Raw genomic sequence first — 17,407 nt, forward strand, 5'->3', positions numbered from 1 at the left:
CACACTGCTGAAGTATATGTGTGTGTGTGTGTGTCCCCACGCACACATGCCTGTGTGTGATGTGCACATGCGCAGGGGTGTGGCTCACAATGCCTGTGTATAAGAATGGAGGCCAGAGGAAGATGTCATCTTCCTGACCGGTCACACTCAGCCTCACTCCCTTGGGATACGGTTTCTCTGACTCTGGGGCCAGGCTAGGCTATCAGCCAACAGCCCCAGAGATCCCAGTGGTCCTCCTGTGTCTGTCCACTGGGCTAGAGGTGCTGAAGCGGCCTTGCCTTTCCATGTAGTGGTTGGGGATTCCATAGTCTTGCTTGAGCATTCTCGTTTTCTTACTAGGTGAATCTTCTCCCCAGGTCTCACATTGCCAGGTTCTAAATTGATCCTTGTCAGCAATCATGAACATCTGCCTTGCAGGAAATGCTGAACTGTGATGAACTAAATTCACCTATAATAAATGGTCTCCCTTTAGGTCATTTTGTCAAACTTTTTGACTTCTTTAAAAAATGTGGTGAGAAATTCTAAAAAAAAAAAAAAAAATTAAGACTGAAGCCAGGAGTTTGTGAGATGGTTCAGTGGTTAAGAACACTTGCTGCTCTTGCAAGTGTTTAATTCCCGGCCACCACATGGTGGCTCTCAACCATCCATGGTGGGCTCTCAACTCCAGTTCAATGGGATCCATTGCCCTCTTCTAGACTGAGGGCACCAGGAAGGCACATAATGTAGACACACATGCAGGTGAAACACCCATACACATTTTAAAAAAAAAAAGTAAATAAAAATTCAAAAGCTAAAACCAAAGTCAAGGTAGAAATTTAGAATGGTAAGCTGAGGCTGGAGTCCGACCTCAAGATCTGACAAGGAAGAACGCTGCATCCCTCATTTAGAACAGACACGGGATTGTATGCAGCTTAAAAGGTTAAATGTTGATGGGTGTTATGAAGCTAGATCCCTCAGCGGAAAATTCAAACTCAAACACAACAATTAAATATAGAGAATCCAGGCGGGCAGTGGTGGCTCACACACTTGGGAGGCAGAGGCAGGTGGATCTCTGTGAGTTCGAGGCCAGCCTGGTCTTCAAGAGCTAGTTCCAGGACAGGCTCCAAAGCTACAGAGAAATATTGTCTTGAAAAGACAATAGATAGATAGATAGATAGATAGATAGATAGATAGATAGATAGATAGATAGAAAGGCACCTCTGAAAGGCACCAGAAGCAGACAGTGTGTGTTAGCCTTGGTTGTGGACAGTGAGAAGAATGTCTGCATGGAGCTGAAGGTGGTAGGGGAATGTGAACAAAATGTGTACTGTCCATAAAAATGATAACAGGAAATGTCAGGCAAATAATGTTTACATTACCCAAGCTAGCTTTGCACCAAAGTACCTGTGGGGTTTTGCTTTTGCTTTTTGTTTTGTTTTGTCTTGGTTTTGGTTTTTTGAGGCAGAGTCTCCTTGAGTAGCCCTAGGCATCCTGGAACTCGCTATGAAGAGTAGGCTGCCTCTGCCTCTCCAGTGCTGGATGTGTTCTCTACCACACTGGCAGATCTGTGTTTGGAAAGGTACCTGTGTAGGGCTAGAGAGATGGCTCAGCAGTTAAGAGGACAGGCTGCTCTTCCACAGGACCCTAGTTCAAGTCTCAGAACCACGTGGTAGCTCACAACTGTAACTCCAGTCCCAGGGGATCCCATGCCCTCTTCTGACCTCGATGGATACCAGGTACACAGGTGCTACAGACATACACACACAGGTAAAACTCTTATATGCAATTTTTTAAAATCAAGTATGCAAAATCTTTTAAAAATATGCTTATATTCCACACTTCGACAAAACAAAGTCTTAGAAAAAATTCATTAAACGCTTATTCACGATGAAAAATTACAAAACACACAACCATCTGGGGTGGCACACCTATAAGCTCCAATCCTTAGGAAACAAAGAAAGCAAGGTCAAAAGTTCAAGGCCAGCCTGAGTTATGTATGCAAAACCTGCCTCAAAAGCAGAAAGTGAGGAAACAAGACATCCAGAGAGAAGCAGCAAGCACAGTAAACGGTACTATCAGACGTGCAGGAACCAGGCCCTGAGACTACAGGAACCAGCCAGAAAATACAAATGCTTATCGGAAAAAAACAAAAACCTTGAGAAGCCCTAGGCTTAATCTCCAAATTTAAAAAAAAAAGAGGAAACTATGAAGATGAATAAATAGTTAAAATTAAAGCTCCTCCCAGCCAGGCGTCAGCCTTGAGGTCCTAATGAGGAGACTGGACTCCTGTCCCTGCCAACTCATAGAAGTCTAGGGACAAACGTTGGAGTTCTGCCACCAACTGGCAACAAGCAGTAAGGCTTTGGGTAACCAGACTGCCAGGGAAGAAGAACCAGAATGTCCCAAGACCTAAACATCCAGAACCAACAGGAAATCTTTTTTCCTACTAAAAACTGAGGGAAATGCAACTTCAGTGTACAAGCCACTAAATCTGAGGTGGCAGACATATTGTGATTATCTGGTAAGCAAGGATTTTTAAAGTAGTTGATCATAGCAATGTTATAGGCAATTAATTATGAACATACTTGAAATGAATTTTTTAAAAGAGTCTCAGCAAGAAAATAGGTATAAGAAGACATGGAGGGTCAAGGAGACAGGCTTTCTTAACAGGCATGAGAGTTGGGGTCTTATTCATAGATCCCACAGGAAAAGTCAGGAGTGCTGTTAGAATACCGCCACTGGGGGGGGGGGGCAGAGACGGGAAGGTCCTGGGACACCCTGGTCAGTCTAGACCACTTGGAGAACTCCAGGCCAGTGAGAGACCCTGCCTCAAAAACACAAGGTGGACAGAGCCTGAGAACAACACTGGAGGTTGACTTCCAACCTCCGCATACAAACACACATGTGTACCTGAACTTGTGTGTACACATACAACATAAACAGAATTTTAAAAAATGAGGCAGAAACCTTAACGTTAAAAATATAAGGATCTGAATAAGAACTCTAAGGATGGGCTCAACAGCAGAAATGGGAATTCAGAGTGGAGGAAGCACTGAATTTGAAGACAAAAATAGAATGTACCCTTCCCCCTCTCTCCCCCATCTCTTTTTTTCTTTTCTTTTTTCTATTTATTTATTTATTTATTTATTTATTTTGCTATTATTGTTGAGACGAGGTTTCTCTGTGTAGCCCTGGCTGTCCTGGAACTCACTTTGTAGACTCTGCTAGCCTTGAACTCACAGAAATCTGTCTGCCTCTGCCTCCCGATTGCTGGGATTCAAGGCGTGCGCCACCTTAAAGGCACCATCTTGAACAAGAGACATCGCTTTCCAAGGCTGCATGGGATACCCAAGCGTATCAACACAGCTTTCTTGAAACAAGACTACCAAGATAGAGGGCGAGTTAATGGTTTCCAAGGCACAGAGATGGGGTGCGGGTAGGAGTGGAGGGCGTGGCTGCAGAACAGCAGCAGTAGGGCTGTCTGGGGGCTGTAGCAGTCCCAGATCTTGGCTACAGATCTAGATGTCACAAACTGTACAAATGTCGGTCTCTTGGTTTTGATTTTGTTAATGTTACGACTTCCCTGGTGCAAACTAGATGAGCTGAAGTATCCTTGAAGCCTCTTGGCATTGTCTTTATAATTTTTCAACCTCGGAAAAAAATAATAATAGTTTTTGTTTATTCTTTGAAATGTTCATATACAAACAAAATATATTTTGCTCATATTTATCCCCAACTTCTCCCTCCCAACTTCATGTCACTTAATCCACTAAGTCCAAATCATGCTGCCCTTATGCACAACACACGAAACCATGAGCCTGAAGTCCTTTCGTTCTAAAGCTAACAGGCAAGTTAACAGCATCAAGGAGAAGAAAAGGGAGACACACAAACATAAGACCTACCAAGAGATCCACACGGGTCACATCTGTGTCACTGCTTTTCAAGGACACACTGTGCTACCCAGGCTATTCTCAAACTCCGGGCTGGAATGATACTCTACATCAGCCTCCTGAACAGCTGAGATGAGAGATACATGTGCTCACATGCCAAGCTCACAAGAACGTTTTGCAAAAGGAAATTGTTTTTATTGTAAGCTGTTAAAGATCATTTTACACATACACATATATAATTATGTGTATGTGTACATATGTGTGCATGTGTGTGTGTATGTGTGTGTGTCCACTAGGACAGCTCAGTGTGTAAGGCACTTGCTGCCAAGCCAGATGATCTGAGTTCAATGCCCGGTTCTCTGTGGTGGAGGGAAAGCACACGCCTGTAGTCCCAGTGGCTTAGGACACTGAGCAGATCAAAGTCAGCCCGGGAAACATAGGAAGACACATTTCAAAATAATTTAGTAATGATGATGGTGGTGAGGTTATTACTGAGAGGAAGCCCAACACTCAGAAGACCTCTTTGGAAAATAATGTACCACAAACTATGGTTTCTCAAAATAAAAACAGCAAGACTCTAAAAGTAGAGTTGGTTCACAATGGTCAGGCATCCTCTTTGACGCCAAACCTGTCAATCACAGAAGGACCCAGACCCTTGTTTTCCAGCCCTGGGGCAGTGCTCCTCGGTTTTACCCTAGTAGGAATGACTCTCACCCCATCAGTATCCACACACACATTCTATGTGGTTTCTAGGGGAGGGGGCGGGTCTGCACTGATCAAAATCCAACTAATAAACGATTATAAGAACGTTGGTCAAAGACGAGGTAGGCTGCCATCCCACAGCGGTGCGAGCAAGGGAACAGCTTTGTCCACAATGTTTTTCTCTTCTTTCCTCCCTCTTTCCTTACTGCTTTCTATTTGCTTTGAGCCTAGGGTAGCCTCAAACTCACCATCTTCCTGCCTCTGCCTCTTGAGTGCACTATCGTATTTGACTCTGATATCTCAACCACGACAATCTGACACCACCATCACTATCCTTTATTGCGTGTTCTATAAATGTCAGGTGTATTTGCTCTGTGTTTGCCATCAACTGTCTTCACAGCATCCACAGGAGGTGGAGGTTTCCCACTTTACAGGTGAAATACTGGAGGTCACTCCGATTAGAACTAGGGCTCCATTCACTGTATACTCGTCTGTGCTTTCCCCGTGTTCTTCCATGACCATTGCCAAATAGTTTTTCACATCTGTAATTATTTTCCTTTGTTTGGGTCTTTCCTTTGGAACCAACATAAAAAATGGAAATAGAGAATGTTCTCCCCAGCTAATTATTTTTGTAAAACCCACATTTCTCCAGCTGCGTAAGACTGAGTTATAGTGCGCACTCTCGGTATCCAATACTTACTCTTCCCTGACATTTAATTCCAGTAACAGCCAGGGGATGCCTCACACACTTGAATACAATATCTAAGGATGTGGGGCCGAGCTCCTGTTTCATGTCCCTCCTGATGAATTTGATTTGAAAAGATGCCAATTTCCCAATCTCCCTCAAGATTTTCCTACTCACTCCCTGGAACTGCTCCAGAACCCTTGAATAGCAGAAGGGGAGATGGGAGTTTAACTGAGAGTCAGGAACATAGAGAAAGGGATGGTGGGAACTCTACCAGAACCCGGTGTGGTGTGTGCTCACTCCTGCAATCTCACCAGCACACGGTATGAGGCAAGAGCTTTGGCGTGTGCTCACTCCTGCTGGGAATCTCACCAGCACCCGGTGTGAGGAAAGCTGTGGGGCTTATCTAGATGTTGACAAGCAACAGACCGGAAGAGCATCAAGCCTTCCAAAACCACCCTTGACAGGTACTGTGAACCACTGCTTTTGCAACATGTGGACCAAAGAAAATGCTATGACAGGGTACACAGCCAGGGAGAGGAGAGTGGGGAGGGGAGGGAACAATTTGGAATCAAAACAAAATCAATTATGAAGGAAAGGTATTTGTGAAAAATAAACATATTACACATTATATATATATATAATTTATACATAAATTATTTGATACATAAGTAATTTATAAGGCAGGATATAAAGTATACACCTGCAAGCCCAGTCCTTGAGGTAGAAGTAGAACAGCTGAGAGGTACAGGCTAGCTTGGACTGCAGAGCAAGAGCCCTTCAAAAGGAAAGAAGAGGTGAGAGGGAGGGACAGAGGGAGACAGGGAGGGAAAAGGAGATGGAGGCACAGGGAAGCCTGGGATCTAGAAGGAATGTGGGACCATTGCCAACATAAAACAGCATGTGAAGACGTTAGGAGTTGGTGCAGCTGGCATTTTTAGCTAGAAGGCAGAGTGAAAACACAAACTTTAGAAAAAGACAAACAAAATAAGCTTTAAGTCCAAAATGTTGAGTTTTATGCATGACGATAGTTAGAGGAACCGAGCAAAGAAAGGGGTAAAGAGGAGAAACAGTATGTAGATCTAACAGTATGTAGATCTAACAGTATGTAGAGCTAGACCTGAGGAGATCCAGTGACACCAGCTGGTCGAACCTGGTTTCATCTTTTCCTGTCTTTTTTTTCCTCCTCCTTCCCTTCCTTTCCCCTCCCCTCCCCTTCCCTTCCCTGCTCTCCTCCCTTCCCCTCCCCTCCTCCTTCCCCTCCCCTCCTCTCCTCCCCTCCCCTCCTCCCCCCACCTCCTCTCCTCCCCTCCCCTCCCCTTCCTTCGTTTTCTCTCTCCTGGAATCCAGGGTTGTGTTGTCTTAACTGACTGTTAACTGGTTAATCTGCTAGTACTTCATCTAACTAAAGGCAGTGGTCCCCTTATTTTTACCTTGTCTATTATCTTTTTTTTTTCTATTTCAACAATTTTACTGAAAGGTGTATTCCTTAGTTCAAAACATAATGGTAGTTAGTTAGTTTACTTCTGTCCACTTAAAATCAACACTGTTTTCAAACTGTAGCATATCAATCTTTAGGAAGAATTTGGTTTACAAAGGTTAAGGATAAAATACTCGCACTCTTTGGTTTATTTTTCATTGGTCATTATCCATTATTATCTTAATCAAGTACATCAGCTTCTACACCCTACTAGCTAAAACAGCCACAGAAACAAAAGGCTTGCTAAGAAGAAACCCTCCCTGGCTTCAAAAGAGATGGGTTTCTGAATTCTTCCAGAATTCTTCAGTTCACAATTACCTCAAAAGTACAGAAGTTGGGGTTCTGTGCTCATAGAGACGTCTTTCTCCCCTTACCTGACAAGCTGGCACACACCTGAAAATCCAGCACTTGACTAACTGAAGCAGGAGAATCACAACTTCAAGACCAACCTGGGCTGTATAGCAAGATCCTGTCTAAAATATAGATTAGAGACTTTTTCTCCCCTTGTAGTTTAGAATCTTATGTTAGTATAGATGAATTAGTCATAGCTCTTCTTAAAATATGAGCCAATTAATACTGAATTAATGTCAATTTACAAAAATTAACATAAATATTCATTCATTAACTTCACTTAGGTAATATGGGCATCAAAATGGGACTTTGAAACACTAATACATGCAAATTTTGATACATCTATGGTAATAAACCCAGTAGCTATCTTGAGCAAACAGAAAGGCAGAAACACTGAAATTTAAAACAGATTTATTAACTCCAAAAGGTAAGAGAATAGGAATGATCCCAACGTGGTCCTCACACCCAGCACCGTGCTTAGTCTTAGCATAGAATATGGTCAAAAGAAGGCAAGACAGCTTGGAACTAAGCCCATAGACACCAGAGGGTGAAATGCTGTGCTAAGCCCGACTAGTGTCTTACATCAGACATAAATAATAGAACAGACCATTTCCCAAGCAAGAGTTGAGAGTTAAGTACAAACAATTCAGTTTGTAATGTAGAACCCCATTTGTGTGCACTGGTTCCCTTGTGTGTCCGAGTCCAACGCTATGTTGTATCCCAGAATAAAAACAAGTTTAGAATTGCTAGGACAGCTAAAGACATGACACACCCCTTCCAACACTAACCATCTGACGGCCCTCAAACCTTCCATTAATATCTGACAATTACATATACATACCGGACTACATTTTCTGACCTAGAGCCTCGAGCGGCAGTTTTCATGTCGTGGATAGAGCCAAGACATAAGGTCTTCAGGTAACTGATAATTGTCTTTTAAAAGGGATGGGCCCTGACTAATTTTAAACATTAAGCTGAATACAGATTTAGTCTCACTTGTTCACTTCTACAGTTAGCATACAGCATAGCTGCTCTCAGAACGTGTACCCTGCCAGCAGAGATGGCTAAAGGACTTAGCAGAAACCGCAAGACCACAATGAAGAATGCAAAGTCACATGGAGAGGTCCCCAGACTATTAGATAATGTCTCTACTAGTGAGAAGAAAGCCAGCCAGCAAAGAAGTCCCCTAAAGAATTAAGTGATACTAGATTCCATATTGTGAATTTTTTTTTTTTAAAAAATTAGTCTTTATTAAGTTTCTGCCCAGTGCGTGAAACCTACTATTCGCGTGTGTTGGGGGAGTGGGGGGATTGCAGGACGAGACATGGCAACACAGAGAAGATTCCTACCGTGGCCTTATGCTATGGCCATAGATGGACCCTGCTGATCTGCTCACAACCTAGCACTCCTAAAAGAAACACTGGGCATTTCTCAAAACAACAACTCAAACAACTCTCTCTCCCACACATATAAGTATAAGCACTCACATCTATGTTAGTTAAAAATCCCTCTGGAATAAAGGAACATAGCTCCACTTAATAAAGGAGCACTCCGTGTTCTCATCCCAGCTTTAGTCTGCTCTTCTGACAGATGGATAACCCAGTTAGTTAACTGGGTACCTGCTCTTAAAGTTGTTTCACAGGATTTAAGAGCTGAGTATTTCCCAGTCACCGCAAGAACAAGTTCTCATAATCATGTTACTCTCTCTACTAAGTGAGATTTTCTACACCATCCCACTTCTCGCCCCACTTTCTGTAACGCCCCTCCGAAGCACTCCTAGCTAGCTGTCCAACACCTTGGTCTCTCTCGGTCGGCTTGGTAACCCAGCATTTTTTTTTTAAAACGTATCTTATGGAAATGTTAATATATTAAGTTTATACTCAAACACTGCCAGGTCACGGCTGGATAAACCAAAGCGAATCACGTAGGGACTTTTCGGTTGCTCTGTAGTTCCTCCCCTCCAGCTATCTGACCGCACTTTATTCTCTGTGAGTAAAAAGTAAAGAACCCAAAGCATTCTGCTGCTAAGTGCTGCCTCTGCTCACAAGGAACTTCGGACTGAAAGCAATTCTACTGTAAAGTCGCAGAAACAAGAGGCCTACATAAAGAAAGGGGCCTCCGCTAACAGCACCTTCAGAGGCCCCTCGGGCAGGAAGAGCACCTGCCGAACTCAACAGATTTGTCTCTGCCATCTAGAGAGAGGTATTTACCTGCTTCGGTGTCTCTCTGGGGCTGGGGCCCCGAGCAGTAACAACACTCTAAGAAGATGACATAGTTAAGAACATTGAAGAACAGCCCAATGACTCCGGCACCGAGGACCAGCAGGGGATTCTCTGTCTTCTGGGGACTGATGTACCGTTTGATGGCTTCTATCAGGATGCTGAACATCAGGGCCACAGCAAAAACGGAATTGCCAAACGCCCCTACCACGTCTGCCCGGAGAAAGCCGAAGGTGCTCTTCCTGTGCTGCCTGATGTGGCTCGCCCGCAAGCCAAACAGCCCGATGATCATGGATATCAAGTGGGAGAGGACGGCGAAGGCATCGGAGGCCAGGGAGAGCGAGTTGCCCAGGTATGAAATCACTAGCTCCAGCACAAAGAGAAGGACGCAGACCACACACATGAGGATCATTCGGAAGCTTCGGCCGGAGTATCTTCCCATGGCTTCCGCGGCTACTCTTTCCCAGGAAGGCAAGAGCTGAGCTCCTAGCAGTTTTAGAGATTACAACTCCTGGATAACTCTCCCCTTCAGCTGCTCAGCGCCTGTCATATTCGGAAATCACCTATTATAGGTTGCTATAAAGTCATAAAGCAGTTTAAAGGGCAATTAAGCAAGAAATGTCACGTGAGTCTGGGTTTGTAGAAATGGACACTGGCTTCAGGTGTAGACTTCAGAATTGTTTGTTCGGATGCATTTAATTATAGAGCTTCATGTCTTTCTTCCTCTAAGAGCTTACCCTAGCCAGAGCTTCACCAGCTCCTGGCAGCATGCAGGAACGACTTTAATAAGGCAAGCATTTGGCATCAATGGCCACATCTTGTCTCCTAGGTGTGTAGTTTTGAATGCAATCTGTGTGAAGTGGAACATTCTAGCGTTTTCATTCCAGAGATATACCAAGTAAAAAAAAAACATAAAACCTATCCCCATTGCTTTGCCCCCTGACCACCAAGTAAGTCACCCCACTTCCAACAGTCTTTTTAAGAAAGACAAGAAAATAATCCCCAATGTCAGGAAAGGTTTGGACCTTCCAAAACTGGAGAAGCTATTGAGTGACTATCTGTTTCAGGAAGAAAGCCAAATAATGAGTTAACTGATGAAAAGTTTGGATCTCACTAAAAAATCTTATCCCTTAGGCACTTACAGAATCGAGGGCTTATTGGTTGTCAACTATCTAAACTGACAGTGGTCTATAGTGTTTGGAATAGCCACCAACTACATAGTTGTTTAATTAAAAAAATGCTTTTTTAATTAAAGAATGTTTTAATTACATTTCCTGGGTCGAGGTTAGCATGTCTGTGTCAGAGGAGTACCTGCAGGGGCTCGGCCTCTCCTGCTACCAAGGGTCCTGGCGATCATCTTCTGGATGGCAGGAGTGACCAGCTGTCTGTCTCCCTCGTCCTTCCTGCTGGTACCACGGCAGGTACCACGGTTATGTGACAGATGACTAACAACTAGAACAGGCGATCCTTCCACAGATAGTCAGAATGCCTTCTCCTTGGTTGTTTTATGAGATATTCTGCGCTCAGACTTGGATCTGTGTCCCAGCAGCCCATGGCCTGCTTCTGCTGTCCACGTCCTACAAAAGTTCATGTGACCCACTGGCACAATGAAACTCTTTTAACGTTGAAACTGCTAAGGTGTGTAACCAGGTGCCCTAGTTGGACCCTTGGAGCAGAGCCAGTAGTCTATCTGCCTTGTTGTCTTTTGCTGCGGTGAGCACTGGGCAAGTAACCACTTCTATGACTCTAACTCAGATTGCACACAAATCCTCTGCTACCTATACAAGGGACCAGAGCACTGTATTTAAAGCAAATGGTTCCGGTTCCTATACCCTCTTAAAAAATACCAGTGCTTCCCATTTTGATAGTTTCATACCCACTACACAGCCCAAGCTGACTTCACACTCGTGATCTTCCCACCTTAGCTTCTTGAGTGCTAGGATTGTAGATGGGTGTCACACCTGGAGTTCAGAACCCTTTCACACATGGAGTTTGAAAAAGGTTTGCTACTTTAGCTGACCTCCACTTCTAGAAACAAGCCAATTTATCAGACATAATTCCAGTGAATGATTCGTATCTTAAAGTAACTAGAGTTCCTTTAAATGACTGGAATGGGGGTCACCAAACCTCAGGCTTTTCAGTGTTTCTTTTATTTGCAAGAAGCTAAAAAATAAATTTAAAAAAAAATTGAAAAAAGTTCCAGAGATTTCTCCCTCTTCCAAATGACCTCGGGTCACAGTATAGAATATGAAATATGTGATCTACATTTCACTGTAGCAACTTCCAGCTGACCCCATGGAATCTGTACCAGCGATATATGACATGCTGGGCACTGTTCTAGTGTCCCCCATAAGGCAGGGGAGCCTGGAAGTGGGTACGGGACTTCTCACCGTTTGCGCTGGACGAAGACTGGAAGGGTAAGGGAAACATGAAACCTGCCATGGCAATGAGAACTGATTCAGAGCACAGCTATGTGATCAGATAGGCACGCTGTTTACATCCGGTGCGTGCAGAGGCCAGAGTCCAACACCAGGTGCTCGCCATTTATTTTCTGAGACAGGGTCTTATGGACTCTGCTGGAGCTCACACTAGTTGGCCTGACTGGTGAGCCAGGAAGTTGCAGGAGCCTCCAGTCTTTGCCTTCCCCGCTGGGACTGAAACTCAGGTCTGCAACTTGTCCTACGAGCGCTTTACTCATGGAGCATTCTCCCCAAGCTGTGTGCTCTATTTTACCTGCAGCTTCCTGGGGCATCTCCTGTCCCTAACAGGTAAGCATAACCGCCTTTCCATCTCATTCCCTTCCCTCTATTAACGCTGAAACCTTGCTCATTCTTCAAAGCATGACTCACAATTCTAAGCCTCTTAAAGGCCCTTCCTGGGAAACGGAACTGGAAATGAAGTGCTGAAATAAGATATTCACTCGGTTGTCAGAGGACGGGGCAGGAGGACCACAACTTCAGGCCAGCCTGGGCTACAAGGTGAGGTAGTCTTAGCAGAGGCACATGCCACAAAGCCTGGTAACCACAAAGCCTCAATCCCCACAATCCACATGGTAAAGAGAGCGGACTCCACCAAACTGTCCTATGACTTCATACATGTGCCTTGGCAAGCACACACTGTCCCACCAGAAAAAAAAAAAGTAATAAGAAGGCTCCAAATGGGGTACAAAAGGCCTCCCAGGCAAACAAGCAGACAGAAAGACAACTTGCATGAGAAAAGCAGAGGGCTGTGTCGAACTGAAGGACACTGAACAGGTAATGAGCCAGATTAGGTAATGTGTTTACATTTTGGCCTATAAATGATAAGAACTATAAAATGATATGAGGGGGAAGAAAAACTAACTTAATAGACTACATTGGGAAAAACAAAAACAGTCTTGAAAATGTGGAGACTGGCATGGTGGTCACATACCTATGAAGGTCTAAGCCCTAAAGACAATCAAAGCAACGGCAGCCTACTTAGCCGGCCAAACAATACGGATAGCAAGCTTGCCGCAGGAGGAGCTGCCTAGGATGACCCAAGCTTCTGGTTTACTGATAGAGGATATTCTGTCAGTGTTAATCTTCCAAGCAGGAAGAGAGGGGCTAGGGATGGAAGGGTGAAATGAGATTCATGCTGGCCTGAGATGTTGATGAAACATACCACAGAAGGGCTCACTGTGCAGCTTAGAGCTCCGAGCTGCTGTTAAACATAGAGTTATCGGTCTATTTATTAATGCTGTTTGACACTGTGCGAATAGTAACACTGTTGATTAGATACTGTGAGGAAGCCAAATATAGAAATTTGCATATCAATACCTAAGGAGGTGGCCAGCAATGAGAGATATAACAGGAGTCAGTGAACAACACAGTCAGAAGCTCCAGGCGCTGTGGTGAGCCCCGAGTCAGAGTGCACACCGGACCTGCGGGTTGTCCTCCACGACCTCAGGGAGACCCCATCAGGGTGGGGAAGCCTGGAAAATGCGGGGGGGGGGGGGGACCAATGACACCGGGACGACTTCTTCTGAGATGAACACTGCCTTTCTGATACCATCAGGGAAAGTGTGCCCCTTGCCTACCTGGCTTTCGATGACCACCTTTGTGTATATGATTTGGCTATTGCAGGATAAACTGAATACATAAAATATAATTAGTTCATGGTGTTTATTACCCAGGCTGTTTACAGAAAAGTATTTCCCACTGTTAATTTAGGCATAAGAATAGCTGTTTATCTCATGTGATTTCTTTTTAGAACTTTTAAAAAATAAAAAAAAAAACTGCATCTGAGAAGATATTAGTATCATTGGTTTAAAAAAAAAATTAGGATGGGTGAGAAGCTTCTGTTTCGTCCATCAGTAACTCCGACCAAACAAGGTATAGAACTTGGCAGGTTTTTTGCCACAGACACACATGGCTCCAGGCTGCAGCTCACACAGGGGATTGAAAGGAATGCAGAGGCTTTTGGCTCCCATGGATGGAGCACCAGGTTCCACATCCTGATCCCTGGAATTAAAGAGATAGGAGTCCGTTCACTCCCGCTGCACACTGCACCACTCCGAGTGCAGTCTGCAGTGAGTTCCACTTACCTGGCAGTTGTCTTTTTGATCCAGTCCTCACAGTCAATCTCCCCACAGAATGGAATCTGTGCAATCTAGTAAGAAAAGAAAACGCATTCTGCCATTATAACTCCTAGAGAGGAGCACCTGAGTTCACTCTGTACTTTTCGAGCAAAAAGGGTGCGTACGCGTCCCAGTCCTTTTGCAGCCACGGCACCTTTGGAAACACTGAGGACTTTGCTCAGAAGTGGACATGAGAACAGAAGATGAATTTTACAGCACCAAAATCCACTCATAAAACCTGACACAAACCATCTTTGCTGTAGCATGCTAAACGCCGATACGAACTGTGCTGGAGACCTCTTCAGGTCCTGACTGCTGCCTGTGTTACAGAGGGGTGTCTAAAGATTGAACTGATTGCAAGGTAACACAGCATTAACAGCTAACAGCCAGGCAGGCCTCACTCGACCTTACATGTCTAACATGTTAAGGGTAAGTGACTAACTTTGAACAACAAATGCCTATAAAGGACAAAAATCATGTTTTATCAGAAAAATCACAATAAAACTTCAATTCCAGGGAACAACATAGTATAAGGAGAGAACCAACCCCACCAAGCTGTTCTTTGACCTCTCTCTGTGTGCTGTGGCATGCACTCACTATACACTAAATGTAGGAAAGAGAAGTGGTGGTTGTTTGAGGGCAGAGGCAGCAGCAGTGCTGCCCCCCAACTTTTCATGACTTAGCAGTGTTCTACATTCTTAAATTAAATTCACCTGCAAGGATCATGAGTTCCAACTCCTGATCTACATAGTAGTGTCTCCAAAACAAAACAAAAAAGGTCCTCTGCAAAGCTACCATGCACTGGGATCCAGTAAGCATGTTTCAAAAGGCTTCTTCTCTAAGAAGTAAGGAGGCAATTACAGAAACAGGAACTTCCTTAGATGGACCTTAACTCCAAGGAAGGGCAAATGCTCATGATCAAATCTCTTAATGTTCACTTGGTGAACGTGCTAGTCTGATTTCTGAAATTTACCAACTGCTCTTCTGCTAAACTGCCTCCAAGACTACAGAAGTAATACTTTTCTATGTGTGTCCTGCAAGTGAGGAAATGGATGGAGAGAAATGGACAGAGACCAGTGACAGCACACATTAGAATTTAATACAGAAATTCTTTGTGCCATGGAAATGGAGACAAAAGACCCAGGATCTAAGCCAATTACTTCCCTGTCTAAGACTGCAAACCCTTAACATTTGCAAACAAAATGCATTAAAAAGTACATTTATAAAACTGTGTAATATATAAAATAATAATGTCTGTAGCACATGAAGAAATTTGTATTTGGACTCATAAGTAATTCTGTCAGAGCTTGGTGGCAAAGGGAGATAATTCTGGCTACTTAGGGGCTGATAAAGAGGATCCAAAGTTCAAAGATTCTAGCTTACCAGTGAGCTCAAGCCTAGTCTAGGTACTTTAGCAAGAGTCTGTCTCTTTACTGCAAAATAACAAGTAGTTCAAGTGGTAGGGCTCTTGCTCAGCACGCCTAAAGCCTGAGCTCCTACCCCAGCACCATCAATACAACAAATCAGCTAAAATGAAAAGTAGAAAGGGTGGACTTGAAAATCAGCGAAGTGAACCATTAGTCGCCCCACCCCTTTATACCAATGAATAGAGGTAGAGAGGAAAAAAGCGACGTTTTACCTACTGTAAGTTCGTCCACAGAGCTTTCCTCTCCTAGTAAACACAGTTATTTACAACAGCCTCCAAGGCTGTCTGACCATCAGTCAGCACACTTAAGATGACCCCATGAAGCAAGAGGGGAGGAGGTACTGACTACTGACTGCAACAGACACAATCTATTTATTGACCTATGTGTTCATTAGACATGAAACTAAAATACCCCTGCTCCATTTTAAAATTTCAGATCTATCTAATATAATCTATCTAATATTAGAATAAAATAAATGACCCACTAACACCTTGTGAATCTTGATTCTTTGAAATCAATGCATTAGCTAAAAGCTACTTTATTATATTAATGTTTATGCAATTTCTCAAATAAACTGTTCTACAAAAGTGACTAGTCGTTATCATAAATAAATTATTTAAATTTTTAACTTAAAAATTAATGGAGTAAATCGAGTCTGGCAGCACAGGCCTTTCATCCCAGCTCCTCAAGAGACTGAAGCAGGAAGATTCAAGTTCAAGAGCTGCCTGAGCTATAGAGTGAGTTCAAGGGTCAACCTAGGCATTTAAGAAGATCTTTCCTCAAAATGAAAAGAAGTGGGCTGGAGCTACACTTAGTGCTAGCCCAGTATTAGCATGCCAAAGCCTAAATTCATCCTCAATACGCACAGGAAGGAGCACGCACGATAGAAGATGGCCACATAACCTCTACGCTTCTGTTAAAAGCATGTAGCAGACAAGGGAACTATAGAACACAGAAAGGTAAAGGCCAGAGAAGCAGTAAACCGAGCCAAATGCTGAAGAAGTAGGGATCTGAGAGCAGTGTTGAGGCCATCTATTGACAGAGCAGTGAAGAGTCAGAGAGGTCAATTCCTCTGCACCAGTAACAAGAGAAGTATTATTAGGCTACCAATGACTGTTTGAAAAACAAAAAACAAAAACAAAACAACTTTGTCTTTTATTCTCAAAAAGGAGTTTTTAAAAATCTGAGAAGGATGTATACATTAAACAGCGGCAGAGAGATCTAACTTCTGGTACCTGTCTAATTCTATGGGCTAATTCCATTTAGACTCTGGCCCATGGTTTCTCATTTGTAATCTGGAGACACAGGACTAGTTGCGTATTTAACGTGCATACCAAATACTAAAGTCCATAAGTGATTCACTCCAATAGTACAGAAAGCTGAATAACATATAATCCTTTTGTTTGACTGCCTCTAAAGAAGACTGAAACAGAGTCTCAGCTGAGGGAGTTTTAAAATCTGTTTACTGGGAAGTGGCAGAAGTGCAGGTCAGTGGTACAGCACTACCTAGCACAGTGCAAGACCCTGGGGTCAGTGCCTGGGCCTGTAGGAAACAAACAAAACCATGAAAACCTTTCTGGAGGCCCCTTACCTTCCCAGAATCTAGTGCCTTCTGAAAGTCCTCCAACGTGTTGGACACAACCATATGAGCTTTAAGGTCTTCAGTAGCCCTGCCAAAATAAATCAGAAAATACATAACTTTCCTTACAAATAAGACAGTTTTTTTTAATCCCAAAATAAACAAGATTTAATGACATACTAAGTGAAAGTCAGAAGAACTCAATCTGAGTATTAATCCCCTTACCGGCAGAGGCCACGAATAAGTGGTCACCTTACTCGAGCGTCACCTCAAGCCAACACGTGAGAAAACTGCCAGGCACACAACAGGCAGCTGCTACTTTTGTCATTGCTGCTGAACAGTCCTAACTCCCACTTGCACCACCTCGGAAAGCCTGTTAGTTTTCAAAACCTTCTGGTCTACTTTTCCCCTCTACAAAAACGTGAAAATAATAATAATACTGTAGCAGGAGATATATAGGCGTAACTGCCAATAATGACACATGAAGGAATGAATGCA

The 17,407-nt window shown here is 43.5% G+C and overlaps 2 protein-coding genes across 3 annotated transcripts in view; both read right to left on the reverse strand.

Moving 5' to 3' along the window:
• Slc30a10 (solute carrier family 30 member 10) overlaps window positions 1–9,861 on the reverse strand; it is a 33,288-nt gene extending 23,427 nt beyond the window's left edge. The window contains exon 1 of the mRNA XM_085687580.2: window positions 9,298–9,861. Coding sequence (XP_085543706.2) covers window positions 9,298–9,748 — 451 coding nt within the window. The 5' untranslated portion in view covers window positions 9,749–9,861. The remainder of the gene's footprint in view (window positions 1–9,297) is intronic.
• A 3,568-nt stretch (window positions 9,862–13,429) lies between these two features.
• The window catches only part of Eprs1 (glutamyl-prolyl-tRNA synthetase 1), a 66,823-nt gene continuing 62,845 nt past the window's right edge, over window positions 13,430–17,407 (reverse strand). For both annotated transcript variants that reach the window (XM_048439497.3, XM_085687579.2), the window contains 3 exons: window positions 16,922–17,000; window positions 13,871–13,935; window positions 13,430–13,787 (listed from right to left, as the gene is read on the reverse strand). In XM_048439497.3, coding sequence (XP_048295454.1) covers window positions 13,637–13,787; window positions 13,871–13,935; window positions 16,922–17,000 — 295 coding nt within the window. In that variant the 3' untranslated portion in view covers window positions 13,430–13,636. The remainder of the gene's footprint in view (window positions 13,788–13,870; window positions 13,936–16,921; window positions 17,001–17,407) is intronic.

This window comes from Myodes glareolus, chromosome 5, assembly GCF_982192425.1.
Source record: "Myodes glareolus chromosome 5, mMyoGla1.1, whole genome shotgun sequence".
Classification (NCBI taxonomy): Eukaryota; Metazoa; Chordata; class Mammalia; order Rodentia; family Cricetidae; genus Myodes; species Myodes glareolus.